At 38.9% G+C, this 27399-nt stretch overlaps 1 protein-coding gene across 4 annotated transcripts in view; it reads left to right on the forward strand.

Moving 5' to 3' along the window:
• Positions 1–27399, forward strand: part of AHCTF1 (AT-hook containing transcription factor 1) — a 56043-nt gene that overhangs the window by 18900 nt on the left and 9744 nt on the right. For 3 of the 4 annotated variants that reach the window (XM_084791613.1, XM_084791614.1, XM_084791611.1), the window contains exons 14-32: positions 981–1070; positions 1500–1640; positions 2256–2360; positions 4030–4123; positions 6187–6310; positions 6546–6602; positions 8192–8338; positions 9012–9199; positions 14171–14315; positions 14395–14526; positions 15495–15645; positions 15816–15966; positions 16935–17042; positions 19754–19946; positions 20895–21098; positions 21651–22038; positions 23861–23960; positions 25679–25773; positions 27116–27324. In XM_084791613.1, coding sequence (XP_084647739.1) covers positions 981–1070; positions 1500–1640; positions 2256–2360; positions 4030–4123; positions 6187–6310; positions 6546–6602; positions 8192–8338; positions 9012–9199; positions 14171–14315; positions 14395–14526; positions 15495–15645; positions 15816–15966; positions 16935–17042; positions 19754–19946; positions 20895–21098; positions 21651–22038; positions 23861–23960; positions 25679–25773; positions 27116–27324 — 2822 coding nt within the window. The remainder of the gene's footprint in view (positions 1–980; positions 1071–1499; positions 1641–2255; positions 2361–4029; positions 4124–6186; positions 6311–6545; positions 6603–8191; positions 8339–9011; positions 9200–14170; positions 14316–14394; positions 14527–15494; positions 15646–15815; positions 15967–16934; positions 17043–19753; positions 19947–20894; positions 21099–21650; positions 22039–23860; positions 23961–25678; positions 25774–27115; positions 27325–27399) is intronic. The other variant, XM_084791612.1, reaches the window with a different exon arrangement.

Here is a 27399-nt window from a genome sequence, read left to right on the forward strand (position 1 = left end):
ATGGTTTAGCTCAGCTCTTTTCAATGAGATTATTTTAAATTCACATAAAATAGCAGTGCATACGTAATACAGAGTGACTCTGTATGCTTTATATCAGTCTCTCCCCAGTGATGCCTCTAGCAAACACCTTGTGCAGTGTCCCATCAAAGACCCTGAACATGGCCCCCAAACCCTCCTCCCTTCTGCCCGGTGCCTGGCGCTAATCTCTCTACTGCTATAGTTTCGTCATATATCATAAACTGAATCATGCAGTGTATTACTTTTACACACTTTTTCCATTCAGCCAAAGACCCTGGAGATGCAGTCACAGTATTGTGTATCTCTTTTGTTCTTTACATGTGTATATGCACATAACACATATACTCTGCCCCTTAATGATCTGTTGTGAGCCATTTGAAAGCAAGCAAGCATCTTGCTTCTTACTCATTTAACTTTTATTTGAAAACAGAAGATGCTCACCTAAAAAAAAACTTTGTGATTACAAAGGTTAATACTAATTGAGAACTATCAGTATTCCAGGAGTGGTCTTATAGCTACTGGGAAATGAGGAAATACAGCATTATTTGTGTGTTTTTAGTTGTTTGGAGTTTTTGTTTTGTCTGAGTGCTAGGATTAAAGGCATGTGCCATCATGCCTATCATATTTTTGAATCTTTTAAATATTATATGATCTGGCAGATTTTCTAAAGTCAACTTTTAAAGACTGTAGGCCTGGTGGTGGTGTTGTTGTTTTAAGATTGCTTTCCAGTTTGTATTTATTTATCTTCATCATAGTCGCTCTCTGCCCCCTCTACACCCTCACTCAGAATTTGCTCCTCGGGCAGCGCTGCTCCTGTGATGAGGTCACCAAGATGCATTTGGTAGACGCTGTTGTTAAATTCATGAACTTGGCTAAGGTGCTTCTCCTGCAAAGTTGCCACTTTTCATTTTGGAGTTAGTAACCATTCTTTTTATCCTTTCCCTTTTATAAATACAAATAAGAACAACCAAATTCCTCTGCTAATCTACGATTTGTTCTTGAATGGACATGGAATAAGGTGATTCTCACAAAAGAAGAATTTGACAGGCTTTGTAAGTATTAAATCTGGATTCAGGGCAAATTTTTAGTAGTTAAAAGCTAGTCTTGATGGATATTTTAATCACAGAACTTTTGTTGGAGACAAGGTCTTAGTAACCTTTGCTGTGATGAACCTCACTGGTCTAGTGGGTTTTGTTTTTTGTTTTAAGATTTACTTATTTGTGGGTTTTATGTATATGAGTATTCTGTCTTCTTGTACACCAGAAGAGAGTGTCAGATCCTATTACAGATGATTGTGAGCCACCATGTGGTTGCTGGGAATTGAACTCAGGACTTCTGGAAGAGCAGTCAGTGCCCTTAACCGCTGAGCCATCTCTCCAGCCCAAGCCTGTCATTCTTTAGAGTAATGGGACTTGAGGAAAGTGTACAATGATTCTGAGTCACTGTGTGGAACTAATCTTGTATTTTGTTACCCTTGGAAGGTGCGCCGTTATTTGATGGTTCCTGTCGTTTCATCGATCCACAAACCGTACAGTCCATCCAGCAGTGCCATTTGCTTCTTAGCAATCTGAATACAGTCTTAGGCTGTTTTGCAATGGAGGCCCAGGGCATCACTGAGAGAGGTGTGCATTTTATACAAATGAGTATTTTATAATTTACTTAACTCACTTACAGTTTTTATTTACTTGGTGAGTCATTGTGTGAAGAGGAAATTATTTCTTGAATGGAAAAAATCTTTTTGCTTGTCTATATGTGTATGGTAGATGTGAATGTAAGTGCACGCACACCATGTTGTGTGGATGGTACAAGACAGCTCTGATTGGTTCTGAGTACTTGTGTGTGTTCTAGGGATTAAACTTAGGTCTGCTAACTTTTTTTGACAGGTGTCTTTACTCACTAAGCCACCTTGGTGGCCTTAGAATTTAAAATTCAAAGTTAACATGTATTTTGGTTTTGTTTTATTTTGCTGTTTGAACAAAGAAAAAAGTACAATTTCATTTAAATGCCTAATTTGAACAATTATTTTAATTGCATTTTGCCTAAAACAGGTCATTGCAGCTTGCATAAAGATGCCTATTTTAGTGAGTTATGTTAACGTTTTCGAGATTTGCTTCACCTTACTTTAGTTCAAAGTATACTAAATGCAAACTAAATTATATATGCATTTGATGACTTATGATTTGTCATTTGTGGTCAATAAATTGAAAGATACAACCAATGTTAATTCTTTTTTATAGGACTGGTGGACTTGAGCAATAAGCATATGGTTACCCAACTTATCTGTCAATATGCACAAATGGTTCTGTGGTTCTCTCATTCTGGGCTTTTACCTGAAGGCTTAGGTAAAGTATTTAACATAAGAATATTTACTGAAACATCCTAACTCCACAATGTTGCTGTTCTGTTCTGAGCCATCATTCTATGTTTTCTAGTCTTCAGTCTCTCTTTCTATCATCAGTACTCCACAGGGGCTCTGTGTTCTTTGGATTAACATGTAAAATGAGCAAATTTGAGGAAACATGGCTTCTGAAATTGTTACTACTTGTAACTTACACCATGGAACTATGATTTTTATTACTTAATTTACTGATGTCTTTAGTAGTCCTGTTGTTTTGAGAAAGGGTCTCCCTGTGTATCCCAGTCTGGTATGAAACTCATGTAGACCAAGCTGATCCAAAATCGTAGAGTTTCACCTGCCACCTCCTCCTCCTGGATGCTGGGACTGAAGGCGTTTCCCAACATGCCTGGGTTGTGTGATGCCCTCCAATATGGTTATTTATTTAGTTATTTAGTTTTTTTTCCAGATAGGGTTTCATTATTTAGCTCTGGCTGCCTCTGGATACTAGGATTAAAAGTGTACACCCCATGCCCAGCACTAACATGGTTATTAAATTAATTGGTTCCTTTAATCTAGTAATATAAATACTGAGAATTAGCGACTTGAGAAATTCTTGGTATTGACTTTTATAGAGTCTGCTGTTGTGTTTCTAGGAGGTACAGTAGATTTTACTTAGAGATTGCTGTTTACTGCTTGTATAACTGTTGGTATTACACTTACATTCTTACTTGAGCAAATGGTGAAGATTGGCCACATGGTGGTGCATGCCTTCAATCCCAGCACTCAGGAGGCAGAGCCAGGCAGATCGCTGTGAGTTTGAGGTCAGCCTGATCTACAAAGCGAGTTCATTACAACCAAGGCTAACACAGAGAGATCCTGTCTTGAAAAACAAAACAAAACGAAAACGGTGAAGATTATTTATTTTAAATTCTTTTTTATGCCATGTGAGTACTTTCTAAACTATAAAATCCCACACCCAGCATCCCTGTTAAAAATTTCATGGGAGATTGTTTTTCTTACTTGTATAATTATTTGTTTAATTAATTGTTAGGTATTTATAAATAAACACTTATTCTTTGAGAATTTCATATGTGTACACAACACATTTTGAGCATACTTACCTCATGTTCTTTCTTAAACTCCTCCCAGATCCATCCCCCGCTCTCTCCCAAATTTATACCTTTTTTTTTTAAAGAGTGTGTTCTTAGCTGGGCGTGGTGGCGCACGCCTTTAATCCCAGCACTTGGGAGGCAGAGGCAGGTGGATCTCTGTGAGTTCGAGGCCAGTCTGGTCTACAAAGTGAGCCCAGGACAACCAAGGCTACACAGAGAAACTCTGTCTTAAAAAACCAAAAAAAAAAAAAGTGTGTTCTTGTATTGATTAAATTTTATCAAGACTAGGCCAGGTGGTGGTCGTGTAAGCCTTTATTAAAGCCAGCATTTGGGAGGCAGAGGCAGGCTTGGTCTACAGAGCAAGTTCTAGGACAGTGACACAGAAATCTTGCCTCAAAAACACACACACACAAAAAAAAAAAACAAAAACAAAAAATCAATCAATTTTAGGAAGACTAAAAATATATTAAACAATTACAGTTAAATCAGTTGTTATAACCTTAAATTTTGAGATATTTTGGCACTAATGGTAACTTTTCCCAACTTTATTAAAACCTGCAGATGATGCTTTGCAGCTATCAAGGCTGCGCTACAACTATCCTGTAATTCAGAACTACTATACCAGTCGTCGGCAGAAGTGTGAACGTTCACCCAGGTACAGTGCAGCCCGACTACAGTATTCACTCTCGTGTTGAAAAATCACTAGTTGAGCTTCTCAGTCAGCTGTTGCCATAACTGACGTTATTACCAGAATGTTTGATTTAACCGAATGCCTATGCGTTTATTTAATTTAAATTTTTATATAATGTATTCTGGTATAGCTCCTACTACCCTCCCCCCCCCCCCCCCCCCGATCTTCCCCATATAACCCCCAATATCCCCAGATCTTCCCCACGCACCAAATCCTTTCTTGCTTTCTCTTATTAGAAAGTAAACAAGCATCTAGGGGGAAAAGGTGAAATAAAAACAAACACTGCCCCCCCCAAATTAAAAAAAAAAAAAGCCCACAAGAAAAACACACATTGACAAACATAGAAATCCCCTAAAAATGTATCTTTTTGGAAATTAAAAGCAAAGGCAAATCTAAAAAAGAGCTAAAGCAAAAGACTATAGGATAAGAAAAAAATGGGCTGACAAAGCATTACAAGACAAAAAAATACCATTGAGTTCGTGTTAGCTATCTACTGCTAAGCATAGGGCCTTGCAGATGATCCAGAAGCATACATAGTGACCCTAAAAATTTCACCAGGAAACTTCTATAGATGATGAATACATTCACCAAAGTAGCAAGGTACAAAGTTAATGCACAAAAATCAGTGGCCTCCTATGTACAAAGGACAAATGGAGTGAGAAAGAAACCGAGGAAACAGTACCTTTCACAGTAGCCTCATAAAACATCTTGGGGTACTCTAATCAAGCTAGTGAAAGGCTTATCTGATAAAAACTCTTAAGGCATTGAAGAAAGACATTAAAGAAGATTGAGAAGATAGAAATGTCCCCCATGCTCACTGATTGGCAGGAGCAATAGAGTAGTAAAAAGCATCCAACTGACGCTGGGTTTCTAAACTAGAGCACACTGCTGATATTTCCTAAATGAAACGATGTTTACGAGTGGTTTATCAGAGCAGTTTGTAGAATCATACTTCCTCCCCCAGGAACTCTTCTGTGGAAAAAAAGATTAGAAGATTCTAGTCATCAAAAACCTATAAATATGTCATGAACTGGTTATTTTAACAGTATAAAAAAGTAGCTTAGTTGGTTGCTTTGAAAAAAGACCTATGGTAGAAAGATTATTTAGAACCAAATCCTGTCTCTTGGAATTGTGTTCCTCCAATTGGAGTAAAAGAATTGTAGAAGCCCGAGTAGCTTGGGTCCTAGACCTGATTCTGGGTTTCTTAGATCAGATGCTCCAGGGAATGTGTTGTAATGATAATGTACTGTGAGCTTGGGATTCATGATGCTTTAGTATAACTGTTTCTTGGGACATTGGGTTTTAGCTTTAATCTTTGTTTTGTAGTATCATGAGGCAGTGAGTGGCTGGGGGTGTAGAACTTAGCTGTAGCAAAGTATAATGCTGAACTTGATTCTCCTGCCTCAGTCTTCATGTGCTGAGATGCTAGGTGTGGACCACTACTCTTGCTTCTAATTAGGCATATATTAAATTTTGATAGCCCTGATTTTGTAAGCATGTACTTTGGAAGGTTGTTATATTTCCTGAAGCTTTGTTTGTAAGCTGAAATATAAATATAAAAGTTAAGTGTGCAGGACACTTGTTATATGTCTGATTCATAGGACAGTTTCCATAAATAAAAGCTGTTTCTGCTATTGATAACAAACATTAGGTGAGGAAATAGGCAGGGGTAATACCTGTCACATTGTAAGTACTCAATACTGCATTTTTGAATGAACAAATCAGGATTCAGCTCTGAGTTGGAACAAATATTTTTACTACCTGTGGCTGCTGATAATTCAGAACGGTGAAAAAGAGACCAGTATTTTCCTGGTTAGATCCCATTCTTTCCATGTGTTTAGCCTTCGCCGGGGGTATTTTTCTGATCAGTGCTACTTTATTTCTGCAGTCTCATGATACTAAATGAAGTTGCTTCTCACCTGTCTTTTGATAATTATATAGTTTTTGAGTACTTTATGCTTGCTGTTTTAATATCAACAGTTAACATTATGCAATTTATTAACCCTTTAATGTTTCCCATATTGCAGAGGGAAGTGGAACCATGATTGCTTGATGATTGATGGACTAGTTTCTCAGCTAGGAGATCAAGTTGAGAAGTTGTGGAAACGGGATGAAGGAGGCACAGGAAAATATCCTCCTGCTAGCATCCACGTAGGTTACAGTAATATGGAATCACATCAGTCTGAATGGGAAGGCCGGCAGCGGTGGGAGTTGGGGTGCACACCTTTGATCTCAGCACTCAGGAGGCTGAGGCAGGCAGATGTCTGAATGAAGAGGAAGAGGCATTCATAACTGAAGTTTCATGCCTGGCACAGGGTAGAGAAAATGGAACATGAAAAAAAAAGACTATAAAATGCACTGACGTTTTTATCTTTTTCTTTTATAGGCACTACTTGACATATATTTACTAGACAACATTACTGAAACAAGCAAACATGCTATTGTATCCTTGAAACTTTTATTAAGTATTTATATATTACAAAAATCATAAAATTCCAGTAGTAGGACTTTAAGTATCTAACCCAGTGTCATGAAATGTTTACCCCCTGTCTAACTGCCTTTTTTTTTTTTGTTTTTTGTTTTTCGAGACAGGTTCTCTCTGTGTAGCCTTGGCTGCTCTGGTCACTTTGTAGACCAGGTTGGCCTCGAACTCACAGTGATGCACCTGCCTCTACCTCCCAAGTGCTGGGATTAAAGGCTTGCGCCACCACGCCCAGCTGTGTATTCTTAACCCAGAATTAGTTGATCAGGCTCAGATGGCTGATGATAAATGTAAAAGTATATAAAAATTATTGTTTTAGGCTGCTTATTTTTGGGGTAATCTTGCCATTTATAAAATTCTTAAATGTGTTCAAAACAGCTGCTCTGAGACAGGCAATTGTGAGGGAAGTCAGTAGGTGAGTGGTGGTGCAAGTCTCCAGCACTAGAAGGAGAAAATAAAAGTATTCAGTTTTGCTGGTAGCAGCTGCCATGCTCAGTGGAGTTAACTGATGTGCTGAAATAAATGCCCTGAAAATTCACTCGGGCTGGAGGTAAAGTGCTTGTTATGTAAGCATGAGGACCTGAGGTCAGACCCCCAGCACCCAGCTAAGCCATGGCCAGTGGCGTTAAGGAAGCAGAGACATAGAGTCTAGGGCTCTGCAGGCCAGCCAGTTGAGTCAGATGGTCAGGTCCAGGTTCAGGGAGAGGGGCTTTAAAAATTATAGTAAGGTATGAGCAATATCTGGTAAGTTATCATCTATCTGACTTCTGGCCTCCATATGCATGTGAGCACACCTATAGGCACATGGGTACACACCCATACACAATATACCTACACATAAGCTAGTGTATAAAGTTACTTTGATACACCTTGGTCATTATTTGAACCCTGTGCCTTTTATCATATTAACAAGATGGATAGTCTCTTGTAGGAGTAGTTTGAGTTAGGTATGGACTTCAGAAAAGAGCAAGTTTCATATCTTGAGCCCTGTTTTTTGAAAATGTTTTGTACTAATGCCTTTTTAGTCTAATGTTTGTTCATAATTTATAAGATACTTAAGGGCTGGAGAGATGGCTGAGGTTAAGAGCACAGGCTGCTCTTCCAGAAGTCCTGAGTTCTATTCCCAGCAACTACATGGTGGCTCACAACCATCTATAATGAGATCTGGTTCTCTCTTCTGGCCTGCAGGCAGAACACTGTAAACATAATAAATAAATAAATAAATGTTTAAAAGAAAAAAAAAGATACTGATGCATTTGCTTAAGCTGCCAGCTTTGAATTTGATCTATAGCTTTTTTAAAACAAGTTACCTGAATTTACTGTTTGTTTTCTTGAACAAGGTGTGTTTTTGTTCATTCTTTTGTTGTAGCATTAAAATAAGAGGATAAATAAAGTTGCCGTGGGATTCCCATTGCTTGTGTTTAGTAAACTATATCCATGGCTGAGATCCCTAATGGTCTTGTAGATGTAGGTTTCTTAAACCCCCTATTCTAAGTATATATAGGATTTTTTTCTTTTGTTTATTGTCCTTAATTCTTTCCCTCCCCAAGACCATTTATTTGCTACTTGATATTATGTATTCCTTTCCAAACAAAATGGATACTCCCATTGAATCTTTCCCAACTGCCTTTGCTATTTCTTGGGGCCAAGTCAAGCTAGTTCAAGGATTTTGGCTGCTAGATCATAATGACATTGAGGTAAGTAGCTCGCTTGGAATATAAACTTTTGTAAGTTAACTACACCAGAAAGATGTATGATGAGATTAACCTTGGCATAGATGTTGTCTTTTCCTAGAGGCACATTTTAACTATTGCTCTCTCACCCAAGCAAGCAAGAATACCATTTAGAACCTTAGGTTACTTGCTGTTTAAAGAAGGGGCCATACAGATAGATGGTTGGGAATGTGTTATGTTAAGAGATATGTTTGGGTTCTGATACAAGCCAAAGAAGACAACGTTTGATAATGGGAATGAAATTTGTGTGGGAAGAATTTTATATATGAGGCCTCAAAGATATAATATAGCTTTGCCTCTTAGAACTTTACCATAGTTTAGCTTCTTTTAGCTTACATTTAAACTTATTTAAAGGCCGGGCGTGGTGGCGCACGCCTTTAATCCCAGCACTCGGGAGGCAGAGGCAGGCGGATCGCTGTGAGTTCAAGGCCAGCCTGCTCTACAAAGTGAGTCCAGGACAGCCAAGGCTACACAGAGAAACCCTGTCTCGAAAAACAAAAAAAAAAAAAAAAAAAAAAAGAGGAAAAAAAACTTACTTAATTTTGATTTCTGTGATTCTTTTTAATACTACTTGCCTTTTTTTTTAAGCCAATTTACTTTGTCTAAATCTTACATTTATCACTTCATCATTTTGCAGAATGGTTTAGACCTTCTGTTTCACCCAGTTACTGCAAAACCTGCATCGTGGCAGCACTCAAAGATTATCGAAGGCTTTATGAGTCAGGGAGAGCACAAACAGGCTCTCCGCTACCTTCAGACAATGAAGCCAACAGTGTCCAGTAGCAATGACGTCGTCCTTCACCTCACTGTTCTGCTTTTTAATAGGTGAGTATCTCTTAAAAGTAGAAGCTTTTGCTCGCATGTTAATAAATGGAACTGACGGAATAGATGGTGTATATATGTAAAGTCAGGTGAGTGGCATATACCTGTAATCGCAATACTCAGAAAATGAAGACTTATGGGCTGCAGGCCAGCCCTGCATACATGCGACCCTGTCTCAAGCAAACAGAAAGACAGAATTTTACATTGGTTGCATTACCTAATGTCTTTATGCAACAAATACATGGACCCTTTCACCTAGGATGTTATAAGTAACAGGTACTTTGAAGAAAAGAACATGCTTGGCTAACATTGGCCACTGTCTCCTACATGAACAGTTTGTTAGTTGTGGACTTAAGAAGAGAGCAGATTTCATATTTATTGCTTAAGCCAGATTTGAGCAAATGGTTTTCCCCCTAGAGAGAGCTTTTGTTTTTATTTGTATACTTGTGTGTACAATTTGTATATAACATATATATATATATGTGTGTGTGTGTGTGTGTGTGTGCGCGCGCGCGCGCGCGCATACCACATATGTGAACATGTACAAGCCAGAGGTCAGCATTGGGTGTTTTTCTCTTGCTATAGATGACTGGGTATTCCATAGAGATTTCATTACCAGCAAGCCCCACTACCACCATCAGTTACTGGCTTCATAAATGCAAGATAAAGGGTGACTTGAATGTTGTTAAAAAGTTGGAGAATGTAGCTGGGTGTGGTGGTGCATGCCTTTAGCCCCAGCACTCAGGAGGCAGAGGCAGGCAGATCTCTGAGTTGGAGGTGAGCCTGGTCTACAGAGTGAGTTCCATGACAGCCAGGGCTACACAGAGAAACCCCTATCTCGAAAACAAGACCAAAAAAAATTGAACATTATGTCACTGAATATAATTGCTTTCTTTGAAAGTAAAAACAGTTCCTTCAGGGGAAAGTATCTTTAGTTTTATTAACTTACTTCATTGTGCAAGAAACCATTCCTAAGCATGATCCATACTTCTCATTCCTGAGAAGAATAGAGTAACCACCAAAGCAAAGCACAGTGAGTTATTCATAAAATCGTAAGCACACCATTACTTTTCCCCATGTATTTCCATCTCTATCCAAGTGTTTAATCACCGTGTCCTTGAGCCATAACTTATTTTTGGGGAATCTGAACATAATGTAAAAGGCTAGGTCACATAGTAATCTTTCTAGTATTCAAGACTCAATGACTGCATAATCATAGTTAAAAATAGCTGAAAATATTTCAGTGTTTCAAATATACAAACAATAACCTCTTCTCTGAGACTATCCCATATAAATGAAGTAGTCCTTATATTGAAGATCTACTTATTAATTAGACTGAATCTTTAAAAGTGCTCCTGGGACCAACCAGGTGGCTAAAGCCAGCAAAAAATGCCTGTTGCGCAAGACTGGTAACCCTAACCACATAGAGGTAGGAGGAGAGAAGTGACTTCACATTTGTTTTGACCTCCACACAGCACCCACCTACAGTCACACATAGCATGTGTGCACACACATCTGTGCAGTAATAGGGGAAATGGCATTAGAACAACTATTTGGCAGGACAAAGGTGGTGTTTTTGGGGTTTTGTTTTGCTGTTTGTTTTTGGTTGGTTGTTTGGGTGATGGGTTTTGTTTTGTTTTGTTGTTGTTGTTGTTTTGGTTCGGTTTTTCAAGATAGGGTTTCTCTGTATAGCCCTGGCTGTCCTGGAGTCACTTTGAAGACCAGGTTAGCCTTAAACTCACAGTTTTGTGCCACCATGCCACCCACAAAGGTTTTAAGAGGATAATCTTTGGGCTTCAATAGATTTTAACTTTATAAACATTACCACTTTGACCAGGCATGGTGGTACACGCCTTTAATCCCAGCACTTGGGAGACAGAGGCTGGTGGATCTCTGAGTTTGAGGCCAGCCTGGTCTACGAAGCAAGTCCAGGACAGCTAAGGCTGCACGGAGAAACCTTGTGTCGAAAAAAACAAAACAAAAAAAAAACCATTGCCACCTTCTTTTGCCTATTTGTCACTCCAGCATTTGAGAGGTTAAGCTAACCACTTTGTAAAATGCAGTTCATCTCTGTTCAGTCCTGCGGTAGGACATGCCTGGCATGCCCTGCCCCTACCTTGGGGTGGGGCTGCCCCCTTCCCAGAGACTCTCTTTGTGGAACCAGACATTTTGGTTCCACTGCACCTTTGCTCTTTTTCCCATCTCCCTGCCATCTCTCCTTCCCTTCCCCTCCCCCTGTTGCTTCCAATAAACTTGCATTTATATATTATAGCTTCATCACCATTAGCTCATTCCAGTTATTTAATCAATCATCCCTCTCTTGAGGTATTTCATCAGAGTAATGCCCACTTGAATTATGTGAGGGTTAAGTGCATAGATGTCACTACACCTGTTTGCAGAGCGGTAATTGATTAGCAAATGATAGTAGTGATTGATGGCCTTTATTGTCTCCATTCACTAGACTTTGTAGCTAGACTCCCACCTCTGACCTCTACTACCCCTTCTTTGTTTAAAATGTTTGCTTTTAGTTTTCAATTTTACGATTTGTATTTGTGTATGTACCACAATGCATACTAATTAGGTGACTAGCTGTTAGCATTACCTGTGGCTTGTTTAGCTTTAATTCTTACAGGTACAATAGAAGTGAAAATCCCTTTTGTGTAGCTGTTAGCTGTTGTTTCCTCCTGTTTCTCTTCTCACGTTCAGTAGAATTATTCTCCCTTATTCTGTAGCTCAGGTTGAATGATTATCTGAATTTTAGCTTCTTGTTATAGATATAAAAATATAAATCCACATGCTCTACATTACCTTAACTTGCCATTGAGTTTTTCTTTTCCCTGTTCTTTAAATTAATTTATAAGTAGAGTTCAATTCGTCAATATGTTACTTCTGTTACAGTTGTGTAAAATAATTCACATGGTAACTTATAACTTAACACTGCTAAGTAGTTAGTATTTTCTTTATTAACAGATAAGCTGTCAATACTGTCCCAGACATTAGGCCACTTGTTGTGTAGTTTTAATCTTTGTGTGCCCTCAGTGACCTTTTCCTGCTCTATTTGATAAGTTACTCAGAAGGATGAGAGGTAACTCATCTGTCAGTGATTTAAAATGCTTATACCTGAGTTCAGTTCTCAGTAGCCACATCAGCTCACACCCCTTGTTATAACCCAGTTACAGAAGATCCAGTGCCCTCTTCTTCTCTCCATGGGCTTGTACACATATATGGTGCACATAACTCACACAGGTGCACACACACATGAAAATAAGTTTTGAAAAATTACTCAGAAAACTAAGCTAAGTTGCCTGATTTGGTATTGAATGTATGTTCTTTTCAACACTGTTGATTTCTTATGTTTTAAATATTAGGCAAGCAAGACTTTAACATTTTAATGGCTTTAGCATCTTGTTGTCTATTACGGTTCTTTCATACTGTTGTGAACAAATCCAGGACCTTACGTTTGGTTGGCAAGCATTGCCTCTCTGAATATACTTCCAGCCCAGCTGTGTTTACTTACACAGTAACCACCGTCATGAGTAGTTATTGCAATTCTACCAACCTTCTGTTTATGCTCTGTGGACCTTTTCCAGTCTTCCTTCCTCTAGGCTTGTCAAACAAGGATCTCATGTAGCCCAGGCTGTCCTATAACTTCCTATGTACGTGGCCAAGCTTCTCCCTCTCAGATGGAGCAATTCCAGCTTCCGTGCTAGCTTACATGGTACTGTCGGTCAAACCCAGGAAGTGTTCATATTAGATAGACAAGCGCTCTGCCAACTGTGCTAATCCCTCACCCCCAGCCCATAATTGTTTTGCTGGTGTTTATGTAGATAATTTTAGTTTTCATAATTAAACGAGTAAATCTCTAAGTCTGTCGATGGGATCTGAGTTGAACACTGAATTGAGTTATGTTACTGTGATAAAACACCATGACCATAACAACCAATAGAGAGAGTCACCATGGCAGGGAGTTATGGTGGCTGAAGCACAAGGCTAAGAATTCATATTTTTACCATAAGCATGAAGTAGAGAGTAAGCACTGAGAATGACAGCTCAAGGCTGCAAACCTACTTCTTCCAGCAAGGCCACACCTTCTAGACCTCCCCAAACAGGGTCACCAACTAGTGACCAAATGTTAATACATGAGTCTGTGGGAGACATTCTTACTCAAATCTCCACAGACACAGATTTTATCACTGCCAACGTGCACAGAAGCCAAGACTGGTGGTGGGAGACTCTTCTTTCTTTCTTCTAAGTTTTTCGAGACAGGGTTTCTCTGGGTAGCCTTGGTTGACCTGGACTCACTTTGCAGACCAGGCTGGACTCGAACTCACAGTGGATCCACCTGCCTCGGCCTCTCAGAGTGCTGGAATTAAAGGTGTGGGCCACCACAACCGGCCAAATGATATAACTTCTCACAGAACAGTTCAGAGTTGGTGCTTGATATCTTCAACTGCTGTTTAGATCAGTCAGAATCATGTACTACTAAGCTATGCTCCCCTCAGATGTACACTAACTTTTCCCTGTCATACCACACAACCCTTCAGTTCTTTTCAGGCCACTTTAAGATTTTGCCACCTTGTCAGCTTCTACTTTGTTTTCTACTACGTAACATTTAAATATTGGAAAGCTGCTTAAAATTGAGGTGTCCAATTGTAGCCAGGCTTAGTGGAACATAGCTTTATTCCAGCACTGGAAATGCATAGGCAGGAAGAAGTCTGTGAGTTCGAGGCCAACCTGGTCTACATAGTGAATTCCAGGATAGTCAGAGCTACATAGTAAAACCCTGTCTTGAGGGTAGGGGAGGGAGGGAGATGCCCAGTTGTCTTTTTAACATTAGCAATATTCATTGTGTATCAGTACTCGATAAAAATTTCAAGTTTTTTTAAGTGGCATATGAAAATTGTCTTTGAGATTCAATAAATAGGTGAATTTTCCACATTACATAGCTTTTTGAAACTTTGGTGTTAATTTCAGATGCATGGTTGAGGCCTGGAACTTACTTCGACAGAACTCAAACAGAATGAATATAGAAGAATTATTAAAGCATGCTTATGAGGTTTGTCAGGAGATGGGCTTAATGGAGGATTTACTGAAGCTGCCATTTACAGACACTGAGCAGGTAATTACTGAGCAGGGTAAACTTAAAGAAATTTAGGGTAATAAACTCATAGTTTACAAATCTCTTTTGTTCTTCCTAGGAATGTTTAGTGAAATTTTTACAGTCCAGTACCAGTGTTCAGAATCATGAATTCCTTCTAGTTCACCATCTACAGCGTGCCAATTATATTTCTGCCTTGAAACTAAACCAGACTCTGAAGAATATTCTCACGGTATGATTAAAGTTGTCGCATCGTGTAAAATGAGAATAAGGAAAACTGAAACCCTTTTTACTTATATTATAAGAACTTATGGCCGGGCGTGGTGGCGCACGCCTTTGATCCTAGCACTCGGGAGGCAGAGGCAGGCGGATCGCTGTGAGTTCGAGGCCAGCCTGGTCTACAAGTGAGTCCAGGACGGCCAAGTCTACACAGAGAGACCCTGTCTCGAAAAACAAAACAAAATAAAATAAAATAAAATAATAAAGAAAGAAAGAACTTATACTTTAATAGTCATTTTGCTTTACATGGTCTTGAACTTGGAGAATCCACATTGGTGTGGTCATTCTTGGGAACAGGGTATTAGTACTTAGATTATTTTGTATGTGCCATTGTGTTCTGAGGAAAAGGAAGACTGCAGCAGAGTAGGAGTTGTGTAGGACACAGCATGCTGAACTTCAGAGAGTACACTGACTCGTCGCTTGTTGTGTGCATAGAGGACACCCTCTGAGCCGTGATCTGTAAAATGGTATTTGGGAGCTTGTCTGTCTGGATGCCATATCCAGCACATCTCCAGGGATAGACCTGACTGAAACACTGGGACAATTAAGGATTAAGGAAAACAGATTTACTTAGTTTTGATAGGAACAGTCTTTAGGCCATAAATATCCCATGGCCGTGGCCATGTCAACAACACATTCACACAGAGCTTAACATGCTAAGGGCTTCCTCCACTCCCCACACATGAAAGGAGCATAAAGCATGTTACATTGTTTGCATTAGTTGTGAAATACCAAAGCTTGGTAGTAGATATTTGGAATGTATAAATATGTACACAGTTCAGGAGGTACATGAAGTCTGAGCTGGAGAAATATAGATAGAAGGAAGATACTATAGGACATTCATAATTACAATTTCAGTGATAAATATGTAGCAACACCTAAAATTATGAAGATTAAAATTTTATATCATATGTTCAATAGAGTGATCGGGACCCTCGTTTGCGTGAAAGATCAGTGACTCGAAATTCTATATTAGACCAGTATGGGAAAATCCTACCTAGAGTCCAGAGAAAATTAGCCGTTGAACGAGCTAAGCCTTACCATCTGTCAGCATCACCAGTTTTTCAAGAAGGTGAGATTTTGTTGCAGAACGCTTGCACTTGGGTGAGAAAAGATAACGAGCAATTCCCTTCCTGAAGTCATCACCATCATTTCCTTGTGTTACACAGTCACATTTCTCTTTTTTCTTGTATAAAAACCTTGTTAGAGGTGCAACTAAGTCCTGTATTCTTTATTTTTCAGTTTCTAGACCCAAACCATTATCAGCATTTCCAAAGAAAGCCGTAACTGGAACAGTGTTAACAAGATCTACTTTCATCAATAATGTGTTGTCTAAAATTGGAGAGGTGTGGGCGAGTCATGAACCTAGAAATGGCGTCTCACTTTACAATAGGTATTGTTTTAATTACCTTTACCTAATTACATTTTACTTAATTTGTACTGTGTGGTGAAATGCATGCATGTCCCAGAGCGCATGTAGAAGTCAGGATCATTCACAAGATACGGTTCTCTCCTTCCACCATATGGGTCCCAGGATCAAACTCAGGTGTCAGGCTGGCAACAAATACTTGGTTTTTGTTTGTTTGGTTGGTTGGTTTTGTTTTTTTTTAAAAATATCTCTTAAAGACCTGCTACATGTGCTGTTTTCTGAACAGTAACAATGTTCCCATCAACTCACCCTCATTGTTGGCAAACTTATTACTAAATATAAAAAAATGAAAACTTCAGGCACAGAGCTTAAGTGCACTGGCTGTTCTTCCAGAAGTCCTGAGTTCAATCCCTCCACCCACATGGTGGCTCACAACCATCTATAATGAGATCCTGGCATTCAGGTGTACTTTCAGGCAAAATGTTGTATGTATAATAAATCTTTTTTTAAATGAAAACTTAGGGCCGAGCATGGTGGTGCACCCCTTTAGTCCCAGCACTCAGGAGGCAGAGGCAGGCCTGGTCTACAAAGCGAGTCCAGGACAGCCAAGGCTACACATAGAGAACCTGTCTCAAAAAACCAAAAAAAGGAAAAAAGAGAGAAAAAAAGAAAACTTCAAGTTAGTGTATTAAAAAGGGATTATTTTGTCATTCAGTTTACATTTTACTTTTTCTTATTTGTGTGCACGTGTGGATGAGATCAGAGTCAGTTCTCTATACCATGTGGGTTCTGGAGGTTGAACTTGGTCCCTTGGGACAGGTTTACCTGCTGTGCCTTCTTTCTGGCACCATTTCACATTTTCAAGTGATTGTTTTTATTGTTATTTGGAAATAGTGCAGAGACATACAGAATGAAAAGTGAACGTTGTTTATCTAATCTATTTTGCCAGTAACCCATATGAAAAATAATTTAATATTGATTTTTTTTTGTAGTCCTAAAACAGAACAACCACCTCCTATAGCACATCAGTTCCCACATCCAGAGCTTCCTGAGGCATTTGTTGGAACACCAATTTCAAAAGCATCCCAGAGACTTTCCAGGTGAGACTTTCTTGCATTGTTTTGAAGAAAACTGTAATTGTCTTTTACTTAAACTATTTTAAATTCTTAAGTAAAAATGTGGGTACTTTCTGTTATAGTTTGGGAGGATAGTCATTTTAAGATGTTATAAATCAGCTATTAGTCTACTTAACATGAAGCCTGGTGAAAATAAGCAAACTCTTAAAACCCCGAAGAAAACTGACTATCAGGCTTTTTCTTTGTTGCCCTCTAAAAGAGTGTTGTTTCTGTAACTAGTTACTAAATCTTGGTTGACTGTGTGAAGATTTCCTCTGGGCCTACTAAAGTGTCTTGTGTTGCTTAGATGTAGTAATATTTTATCTTACCTAAATAATTCGTTCTTAAAGTCTTACTAAAAATGAAATTGTGATTTAAGTATATATTTAAGAACATTTGGGGGCTGGAGAGATGGCTCAGAGGTTAAGAGCACTGTCTGTTCTTCCAGAGGTCCTGAGTTCAGTTCACAGCAATCCATTTATGAGATCTGGTGCCCTCTTCTGGTGTGTAGGTATACATGCAGATACAACATTGTATGCATAATAAAGAAATCTTTAAAAAAAAAAAAGAAAGAAAAAGAACATTGGGTAATTGAAAATAAGTCACCATCGTTACTAACATTTTTATTCTGAGTAATACAATTTTAGCTGTTTTGTCAGAAGTTATACTCATTTTATTCAAATTAAAACCGAGTTTTTATACTAACAAGTCACTTGGCATAAGTTTATAACAAACAGTTGAAACCAAAGATGTTTGGAGCTTTCATAATTGGGCATATTTTGAAAGTTTGAAAGGACTTAATTTGGGGCTGAGTTTCCTTAGATGGTTTCTATTGCCTCATGAGATGTCTTTTCCAGCGGTTGTAATTGTTTCCAACAGGCCACTGCACTGGTCCATTTAACTTAGCAGCACTGCAGGAGGCAGTGAGATCCTCTGGAAAACCGAACCTAAGAGTTTCAGCTCTCCATTGTAATGAGAAAGCTGTATTAACTCGGAAAGCTGAGATCCTATTAACTGTGGTTATGTGCCTTCTCAGAAAGCTGTGATACATTCCCCACTTCTGTATTTTTCATACTGATTTACATTTTTGGACAGAAAGTAAATGCACAATGGACCATCTTTTGAAGAAGTAGGACTGCATAGGTGCTATTAGTCCACTCTGACGTTCTCAAAAGGGTTTCATGTTGTTTTCTTCCATTTGTTTGGTTTATATACTAGAAAGTCCATTCTTTCTTGGTACACCAAAAAAGTTGAGGGAATCCTAAGACCTAGTATGATGCATTTCCTTTGTAACTTTTTGTTTGGGGGGGGGGGTGTTTAAGACAGAGATTCCCTCTGCAGCCCCAGCTGTCCTGGAACTAGCTCTGTAGACCAGGCTGGCCTTGAACAGAGAGATCCACCTGCCTCTGCCTCTGCCTCCCAAATGCTGGCAGGGGTACGGGAATGGTTTCTACAAATATTTGCCCACTGAGGAATAGTTTGGTGTCCCCTCTAACAGTGAAAAGTTGAAAGTAAAGACTAGGATCCCAAAGAAAATACATCACCTAAGGGTTCTTATTTCTGGCAGCAGCAAAGCAGGTCACATGTCTAAGCATTTTCAGCTGAAGTTGCCCTTGCATTTTGGAGGAAGTAAAATGCTTTGGGGGGTGAGTGGGGAGTCGGTTGGGGTTTTTTTGTTTGTTTGTTTGTTTGTTTTTTGAGACAGGGCTCCTCTGGTCCTAGCTGTTCTGTAATTTAACTCTGTAAGATCAGGCTGGCCTCAGAAAACTTTCCTGCCTCTGCCTCTCTAATGCTGAGATTAATAAAGGTATGTACCACCACCACCCATCAATGATGCTGGTTTTATCACAAAAAATTAGGAGTTATGGCATATGCCTATATAATCCTAGTACTTGTAAGGCAAAGGCAACAGGATTAGGCCTGACACATATGTCACTGAAACATAGTAAGAACAGCCTGTGTGAGTAGCCCACCCTATGGTGTGTGACCTTGAAGATGACCTGGACATTTAAATCACATGTAAATTGAAGGTGGGCAATTGGAATTCTTTCGTTTTTAAATTGTTGTCTACAAGTCTAATTCTTTTGCTTTTTAAAGAATTTCAGATTTGTTTATTTATTTATTTATTTATTTATTTATTGGTTTTTCGAGACAGGGTCTCTCTGTGTAGCCTTGGCTGTCCTGGACTCGCTTTGTAGACCAGGCTGGCCTCGAACTCACAGTGATCCGCCTGCCTCTGCCTCCTGAGTGCTGGGATTAAAGGCGTGCGCCACCAAGCCCGGCCCTTTTTTTATTATGTATGTAGTGCTCTGCCTGCATATACAGGCCAGAAGAGGGCATCAGATCACATTATAGATGGTTGCTGGGAATTGAACTCAGGACCTCTAGGAAGAACAGTCAGTGCTCTTAACCACTGAGCCATCTTTCCAGCCCCAAGAATTTCAGATTTTTTAAACTAATGATGGCAGTTTTGCTATATTAACTTGCCTAAAATTAAATTTACATGTTATAGAGTTTAATAGTGAGCACACAAATATGAGTAATTGTGGGTTTTTTGTTTTGTTTTTCTGTGTATCCTTGGCTGTCCCGGATTTGCTTTGTAACCACTGTGCCTGGCTATGAGTTTTGAACTTAATCTTTATATCTTCTTTAAGTTACTAATTTTTTTTTTCTTATCTATTTCTGTTTTATTACAGATTGCTTGATTTGGTTGTTCATCCTATCCCCCAGCCTTCTCAATGTTTGGAGTTCATTCAGCAAAGTCCTACAAGATCTCCATTGTGTCTGCTATCCAGTTCATTGCCATTAAGTTCACAGTTAAAAAGGCCACATCAGAACACTTCCAGGCCTTCAGAGTTACTTTTACTTGAAACTCCTCTTGTAGTTAAGGTTAGTATTACTTGTCTAGCGTCCTAAGGTATTAGCATTTTTCACATCACACAGACAAATTAAGCAGTTTCCATTATACTCCTGGTATTCAGTGTTTTAATGCAAGTCTGTATACAATTATCATAAGTTGTTCTTTTTTAAATACTTTTAGGTTTCTAGTAATTATATTATTTATATGTATATAACCATTGCTGGTGATCATTATGTTGTTGTTGTTGTTTTTTCCCAAATACTTTGATTTTGGGCTTACTTTGACTTGTTTTACTTTGAACTACTGTTATCAAATGATCTTTAAATGGCTTTCCTTCCATGTTGTTGATAAATTACTAACTAGGAAGAGAACAGATACACACTTGTGATGACTGGTAGTAGTAGTAATTGACATACATTTTTCATTTTCCAAGTATTTTTGCATATGGTGTCTTAGGCTCCTTTGTTTTAGAGTTTTGGTTTGGGTTTTTTGTTTGTTTGTTTGTTTGTTTTTGTTTAGTTTGGTTTTTTGAGGCGGGGTCTCACTAGTATTCCAGGCTGGACTGGGACTGATTGGAACAGTATGGCAAAGCTCTTAATGGCCTTGAATTTGTAATCCTTTCGTATTTGTAAAACACTAAAGTGAATTATTTACTTCAGCCTCCTATAATTCATGAACATTGGTTCTAGTCATATGCGATTCTCTCACCTACTTTACTCACTTTATTTTAGAAGTGTTACTTAAAGAGTCACACTATTTAAAGAGGAGACAGTCAGGGCCTTTAGAAAGATTGTAAAGATACTTTTTGTCTTGTAAATTGAACAAGAAGCAGTTGAATTTTGTATTTTCCTACCAATCTGATAAAATTTTCTGTGGTTTTTGGAGGTAGAAGTGCATACACTTTGAAATTACTGTCTGCCCTTGTATAACTTACTTAAAAACACTAATAACAAGGTTCTTTTTGCTCTTTATTGTAGAAAGCGAAGTCTTTGGCTCTGTCAGCTACTTCTTCTGGATTTGCCGAGTTTACTCCTCCATCCATCCTTAGGTCTGGTCTTCGAACGACACCTTTAGCATCTCCTTCTCTGTCACCTGGAAGATCTCTCACTCCACCTTGTAGATCTAAAGAAACTAGGATTTCATTCATGGAAGAAGGCATGAGCACACACTGGGCTGATCGAGTAAGTTTGACTAACATAACTGAGATTTTTTTGTATGCAATTTTGTGGATATTCTTGAAACAACAAAATAGCCCTGAAAGAAACCTTTAGAACATGGGCCGAGCTAATATATATCTTCTATAGGTAAAGTAAAATAGTTTGTGGGGGAGGGAAGGGTGTGTGTGTGTGTTTTACTATTATGCTCTTAAGAGGCCTGAGAAGTTACATATTTGGGTATTTGTTGGCAGAAATGACACTATATAGACATATAACTCCTAATGGTTTGGTTTTCATCCAGTATCTTGTTGCTTTTCTTACCCAGTTATGTATAGATAAGGTGTCTGTGTAGTCCCACTTTAGTTACTATTAATAGAAATCTACCCACTTGATAATTTTTGTATCACCTGTCCTATACATTGTATTTTGTTTTAATCAGTGATAAGTTACTATTTAGAGAAATGTTAACAATAATAAGTTTTAGTATATAATTGCGAAGTTGGAAAGGGTGGGTGGTTATGATTAGGATGGATCGCATGGGACTGCAGTGCTTTAATTTTCTTTTCATAATCACAGGCTGCAGATGACCGTAATACAAAAGCATTTGTTAGTGCATCTTTCCATAAATGTGCACCCCCAGCAGAAACTGAATGGATGAAGACCAGTGATAAAAATATGTATTTTCCTCTGGATATCCCTGCAAAGGGCCATCAGAAAGTGGCTGCAGAGTCCCTGGATATCCACTCACAAAGTCTGGAGAAACTGGATGTGAGCAAAGAAGACAGCACTGCTTCAGCCAGATCAGACCAGACCTCCTTAGAATACCATGATGCCCCCTCACCAGAAGACTTTGAAGATGGCATTTTTGTGTCCCCTACGCCAGCAAGCACTTCCACTGAATTAACTACTGACTCAGTTCTACAGACTGAGAAGCATAATGATAAAGATCTGTTTAAGTCAGAAGGTACTCCTTCAGCTGTGGGGAAACAAATGGGAGGAGCTCTGTACATATTCAAAGTTGTCATTGTTGTCCACAGTAAGATTTGTAAGAGAGTAGTTTGTACCATAGCAAAGTGTCATGGCTAAAGAATTCTTTTCTCACAGTATACTAGGTCTTAGACAATGTAAGTTTTATTTCAGATTAAGAAAATGGCTTGTGGGGCTGGAGAGATGGCTCAGAGGGTAAGAGCACTGGCTGCTCTTCCAAAGGTCCTGAGTTCAATTCTCAGCAACCACATGGTGGCTCACAACCATCTATACTGGGATCTGGTGCCCTCTTCTGGTCTACAGGCATAATGCAGGTGGAACACTATATACATAATAAACAAATCTTTTTTTTAAAAAAAGAAAAGAAAATGGCATGTGAGCTGGGTGCTGTGGCACACACCTGTAATCGCAGCACTCAGGAGCTCAGGAGACACAGGCAGGCGATCTCTGAGTTTGAGACCAGCCTAGTCTACAAAGTGAGTCCAGGACAGCCAAGGCTACACAGAGAAACCCTGTCTCCAAAAACAAAAAGACAAAAAAAAGGGGGGTGGGGACCTTTAATGACAAGAGATCTTATATATGCTCCCTTTTTATTTAGCCATGACATTTGGAAAACAGCAGCAGTCATGTTTAGGGAAGGGTGTGCCGCGCTGTAGACGGCTGTTAACTGTAAGAAGTAGCAGTAGTGCCCACTTGGTAAACTGGGTGAGCCCTGTAGTATTAGACTTTTCTAGCAGCCTGTTTGCTAGAAGACAGGAATGTTAGTTTGCTCTCTCTGCTCACCTCTGAAGTAATCACATGACTGCCATAATAAGTGGTCTCAAGCCATGGATCTGTTGTCCTAATGATCTTTTTTCTATTGAAAATGTTTTTTCTTTGGTGGGGATTGCAGTTTGTTTATTTAAAGGGTTTTTTTGTTTGTTTGTTTTGTTTTGAGTCAAAGTATGTACTCTATTAGAAAATCACCTTCTGCTTCCCAGGGTATGTGCTGGCTACTACCATTAGTGAGTGCGTAGAAAGAGGACTTACCTGTGCATCCTGTAGAGAGGTGTGGTTTATATTGACAGACACTTAAAATGCAATTTAGTTTACTCTTCTGGGATATGGGGTCCAATTTAGCATCAGACAGACTTGGCTTAGAATTGGTGGATCGAATCCCTATTTTACATTATTAAAATTTTTTGAGCAAGTTTGTGAAAGGTACTGGTATTTCCTTAGATCTGTGAAACTAAATGCATACAATAAAAATCTGTCATTTTGCTGGGGGTGGATGTAGCTTAAGGTACAGAGTGCTTGCCTAACCTGCATCAAAGTGCCCTGGGTTCAGTCCCAGCACTTAAGAGGTAGGAGCCTGAGAACCAAGTTCAAAGTCCTCCTCAGCTGCATAATAGTTGAGATGTATGAGACTTTACAGCCCCCCACCCCCACCCCCACCAAAAAAAATTGTGCCTTAAGTAGATACTTTGGTGGTTTTGGCCTAGGCTGAATGAAGGTTTTGTAACAGGTGACTAAATTTATTTAGACTGTGGTGTCTTTACCAACCATAGACAATAATTGTTCTAAGAACTTTAGGATTTGGCTCATAAGTAAATGTGCCTAGACTTTTGTGCTGCTTTCTTGTTTAATGTGCTGCACACCACTAAAATGCTTAAATGAGCACTGTTAGATAAGAATGTGCATAGAAGTGTCTTTATTAGTTATTTCTACAATATTAAGCAGTGTCAGACAGAAATGGGGGGGGGGTATTTTAAAGACTGATGGTAAGACGTTTAACATGGCCTTGTGTGTATGGCTCACAGGCACAGTAGAAGTTGCAGCGGAAGGAGTTTCAGAATTCAATCGCTTAAGCCCTCTTCAAAGAGTTGAAGCTTCTCTTTGTGTGTCATCAGTCTGTGAAGGGTAAGTTTATGGGAACAAATGAAGAGGTTAGAGATATATAACTTGTTGGTTAAGAGGGTATGCTGCTCCTCTAAAGGACTCAAATTCAATTGTAAGCACTCGCAGCAGTTAGCGCAAAACTGCCAATAACACCAACTACAGGGGGTCTGATGCCTCCATCCTCCTCAGACATCCTCACGTGCCCACCCACAAACAGACATTTTAAAAGTAGGTTGGGGCTGGAGAGGTGGCCTGTCATTTAAGAACCTATGTTCTGTTACCAGCGTGGGTGTGGGTGTGCGCGCGCGCCACACACATACTGGTTCTAGACACATAGACAAGAGGATCCCAAGGCTTTGCTGGTTCCCAGATCAGTCAGTCACTGAGCTCCAAGTTTAATGAGAGACTGGATCATCTGAAGTTAGCTTCCACATGCACACATACACACACAAAAGGGAACATACAGAAGGTACAATTGTTACGTTCCCGGTGCCCTCCGGGCTGTGTCCTCACCTAAGACAGTTTATTCTTTATTTGGGTGTAATAGAAGACCCAAAAGTGTACCGGGCATAGTGGCACAGGCCTTTAATCTCAGCACTCGGGAGGCAGAGGCAGGCAGATCATTGTGAGTTCAAGGTCAGCCTGATCTACAAAGTGAGTCCAGGGTAACCAAGGCTTCACAGAAAACCCTGTCTAGAAAAAAAACAATCTACGAAACTTGGATTGTCACCTCTATCAAACTGAGTCACATATTTTTGCTTAGAATAAGAATTGAATGATTGGAATCTTCCAGGACTTAAACAAAAAGAATAGGAGAAATAAAGGATTTTCCTTTTGTAATTTTTTTATCTTACAAAAAAACTTAATGTTACTTATTTCTGTAGGTTTGATGGGCAGTTGCAGTAATCAAAAAAAAACAGTTGTTAAGAAAAAAAAGTTGAGGTGGTGGTGCACACCTTTAATCTCAGCACTCGAGGCAGAGGCAGGCAGATCACTATGAGTTGAAGGTCAGCCTGGTCTACAAAGCCAGTCCAGGACAGCCAAGGCTACACAGAGAAATCCTATCTCGAAAAACCAAAAAAGGGGGTGGGAGAGAGTTGGTTTCAATGAGAATCCAGGTGAATATCAGTTTTTGGCAAGCTAGGTTGATTGGTTGGTTTGTTCTGGTTTTTCTGAGGTAGGGTTTCTTTGTATAGTCCTGGCCGTCCTGGAACCGGCTCTGTAGACCAGAGTTGGCCTTGAACTCAGAGGTCCAACTGCCTCTGCCTCTAGAGTGCTGGGATTAAAGACACCACCTGGCCAAGCTTATTTATGGGGTAGGTTGTGGAGATTCAGTTTTTGGGTATTAGTCATCATTGCTACAAATATTGTTAATCAGGATAATCTCACAAATACTTGCAAATGTTTGTGTACTCAGAGACTGCTCTCTTGGGAATGTAGTGTTTGTCCGATCTTTAAAACCCAGCATGCTTTAGATGGGACTTAGGGGAAAGCCAGGGATGGATCCCTGTTAGGATATTTTATAAATTACTTTCATTTGTTGTCCATTCTGGGTCATTTATCATAGTATTTCCAGTTAGCATTAAAGTGCTGATGCTGAGCCTACCAAGTGTTTCTAATTCTCGTGTACATTTTATAAAACTTAGTGGTTTCTGGGGTTTGGTTTTCATAACAAAGTAGCAGGTAGAGAGGAGAGGGTGGAGTCTCATACACTCAAGTGTGCATTTCTGTTTCTCAAGGAAACCCCCAACCTCAAGACCTAAGGCATCGGTTCTGGATGAAATGGTGTCTATTGAAAGCCGAACCTCCAATCTTAGAACAGACCACAATGATTGTATGTATCATTTAGTTTTTTGAATCAGTACTTTAAAATATTATTAGATTTTTCTTTTCTCTGTTCTTCTCCTCTGGTCAGCCTCCATGGAGTAAAGGTATTTTGAGGATATCAGCTATCAAAAGAGACTCTAAGAATAGGAATCTCAATAAATTTTGTGGGTGTGCTTTTCTTTGGAACATAAAAGAATAGCAAAATAAATTATCAGCTTATTTAGGGAAATCAACAAATATATTAAACATCAAAATTTTAATGTGAGGATGGTATTTAAGTGGTCTTCTTCCTGGATTTTGTTGTTATGCTTTGGCAAGAGGAAATAGTAAGGAAACTACAGAATGGTCAGATCTGAATGAGACTGTTTTGGGTTCATAACTCAGGTCTGTACTTAATTGAAAGACTAAGCTACTCCTAGGTATCTTTTCTCTGATAAATACTATTTTCATGTAAAATACCTGCTATTATAAATATGATTACATCATCAGTACTTAATCAATATTTTATTTTTAAAAAACATTTAAATTTAAAATATTTAAGACTTTTTTTTTTCCATGTCAGTAATAAGGACAGGATGTTTTTCTGTCCTTGGGTACTGTATGTATCCTGCCATTGAGTAAGGGTGTTCTGCAATGTGATAAACTAGTTTTTGGTAAACATTTGATCACAATATTTTTGTCAGTTATTGACTTTTTTTTCCCCTTCAGTGGGTGTCATTTTTCTTGGTTAAACATAGTTTGGTGTATTGATGGAGAGGTGTGTTATAGTGTCAAACACAGGTATAAATCATCTCTCATTGTACTAATATTTACATTCTAGGAATACAAGCCCCATAAGAAGTATAGGCATATTTAATTAGGCTAAACATAGACATCTTTTGCCCCCTTGAGGATATTGTGTTTTGTGTCATTCACAAATGCCAACCCTCATAGTAATGTAACACTTAGACAAAAAGAAAACCGAAAGGGATATCCTTTTTAAGTGGGCCATAAAATTATGAGGTGTCCAAGAAGACGTCTGAAGTCTGAGTCCCCTTAGAGTAGTTAGTTATCATGGTAAACTTTGACAGTGATGGCAAGAATTGTATTCCAGTTCTGAAAAGCCAGTGTGGTTCAGGTGTGAAGTTTATCTCCCCCGTGTGCCTTTGTGGGCTGCGTGCACATAGTGTTTCATCTGATACTGGGCCGCAGAGAGATCGTCCTCTTTGAGACAGTACAAACCTTCTGGCAGCTTACTAAGAAAATACTCTCAGCTCTGGGTAATCCATTCCTTCCTGAATTATATGAGTCAGGTTTTTTGTTTTGAAATATAAGAAGTTACTCTGTTTTATTTTGTTTTGTTTTTCCAGCTCTTGTTAACATAGTTGAAGATGGTGAAAGCTCTGGGCCCAACTCCTCTAAGTGCCCTGTTATCTCTGAATGTAGCCTTGACCAGAAACTTACATTAAACCCAAAAGAAGATCATAAGATAGAAGCTGATGTACTTGAAGAGAATGTTGGCTTATCAGAAGAAAAGCCTCAAGTTTCTGCCAGCCCTCCTGATACTCAAGAAATTCATGTAAAAATATTAATTTTTTAATGCTTTATAAGTTTTAGTATAGTTGGGCTTTTAAAGATGACCATTTAAATGTAA

Source organism: Acomys minous (assembly GCF_964271855.1).
Source record: "Acomys minous genome assembly, chromosome: 1".
Classification (NCBI taxonomy): Eukaryota; Metazoa; Chordata; class Mammalia; order Rodentia; family Muridae; genus Acomys; species Acomys minous.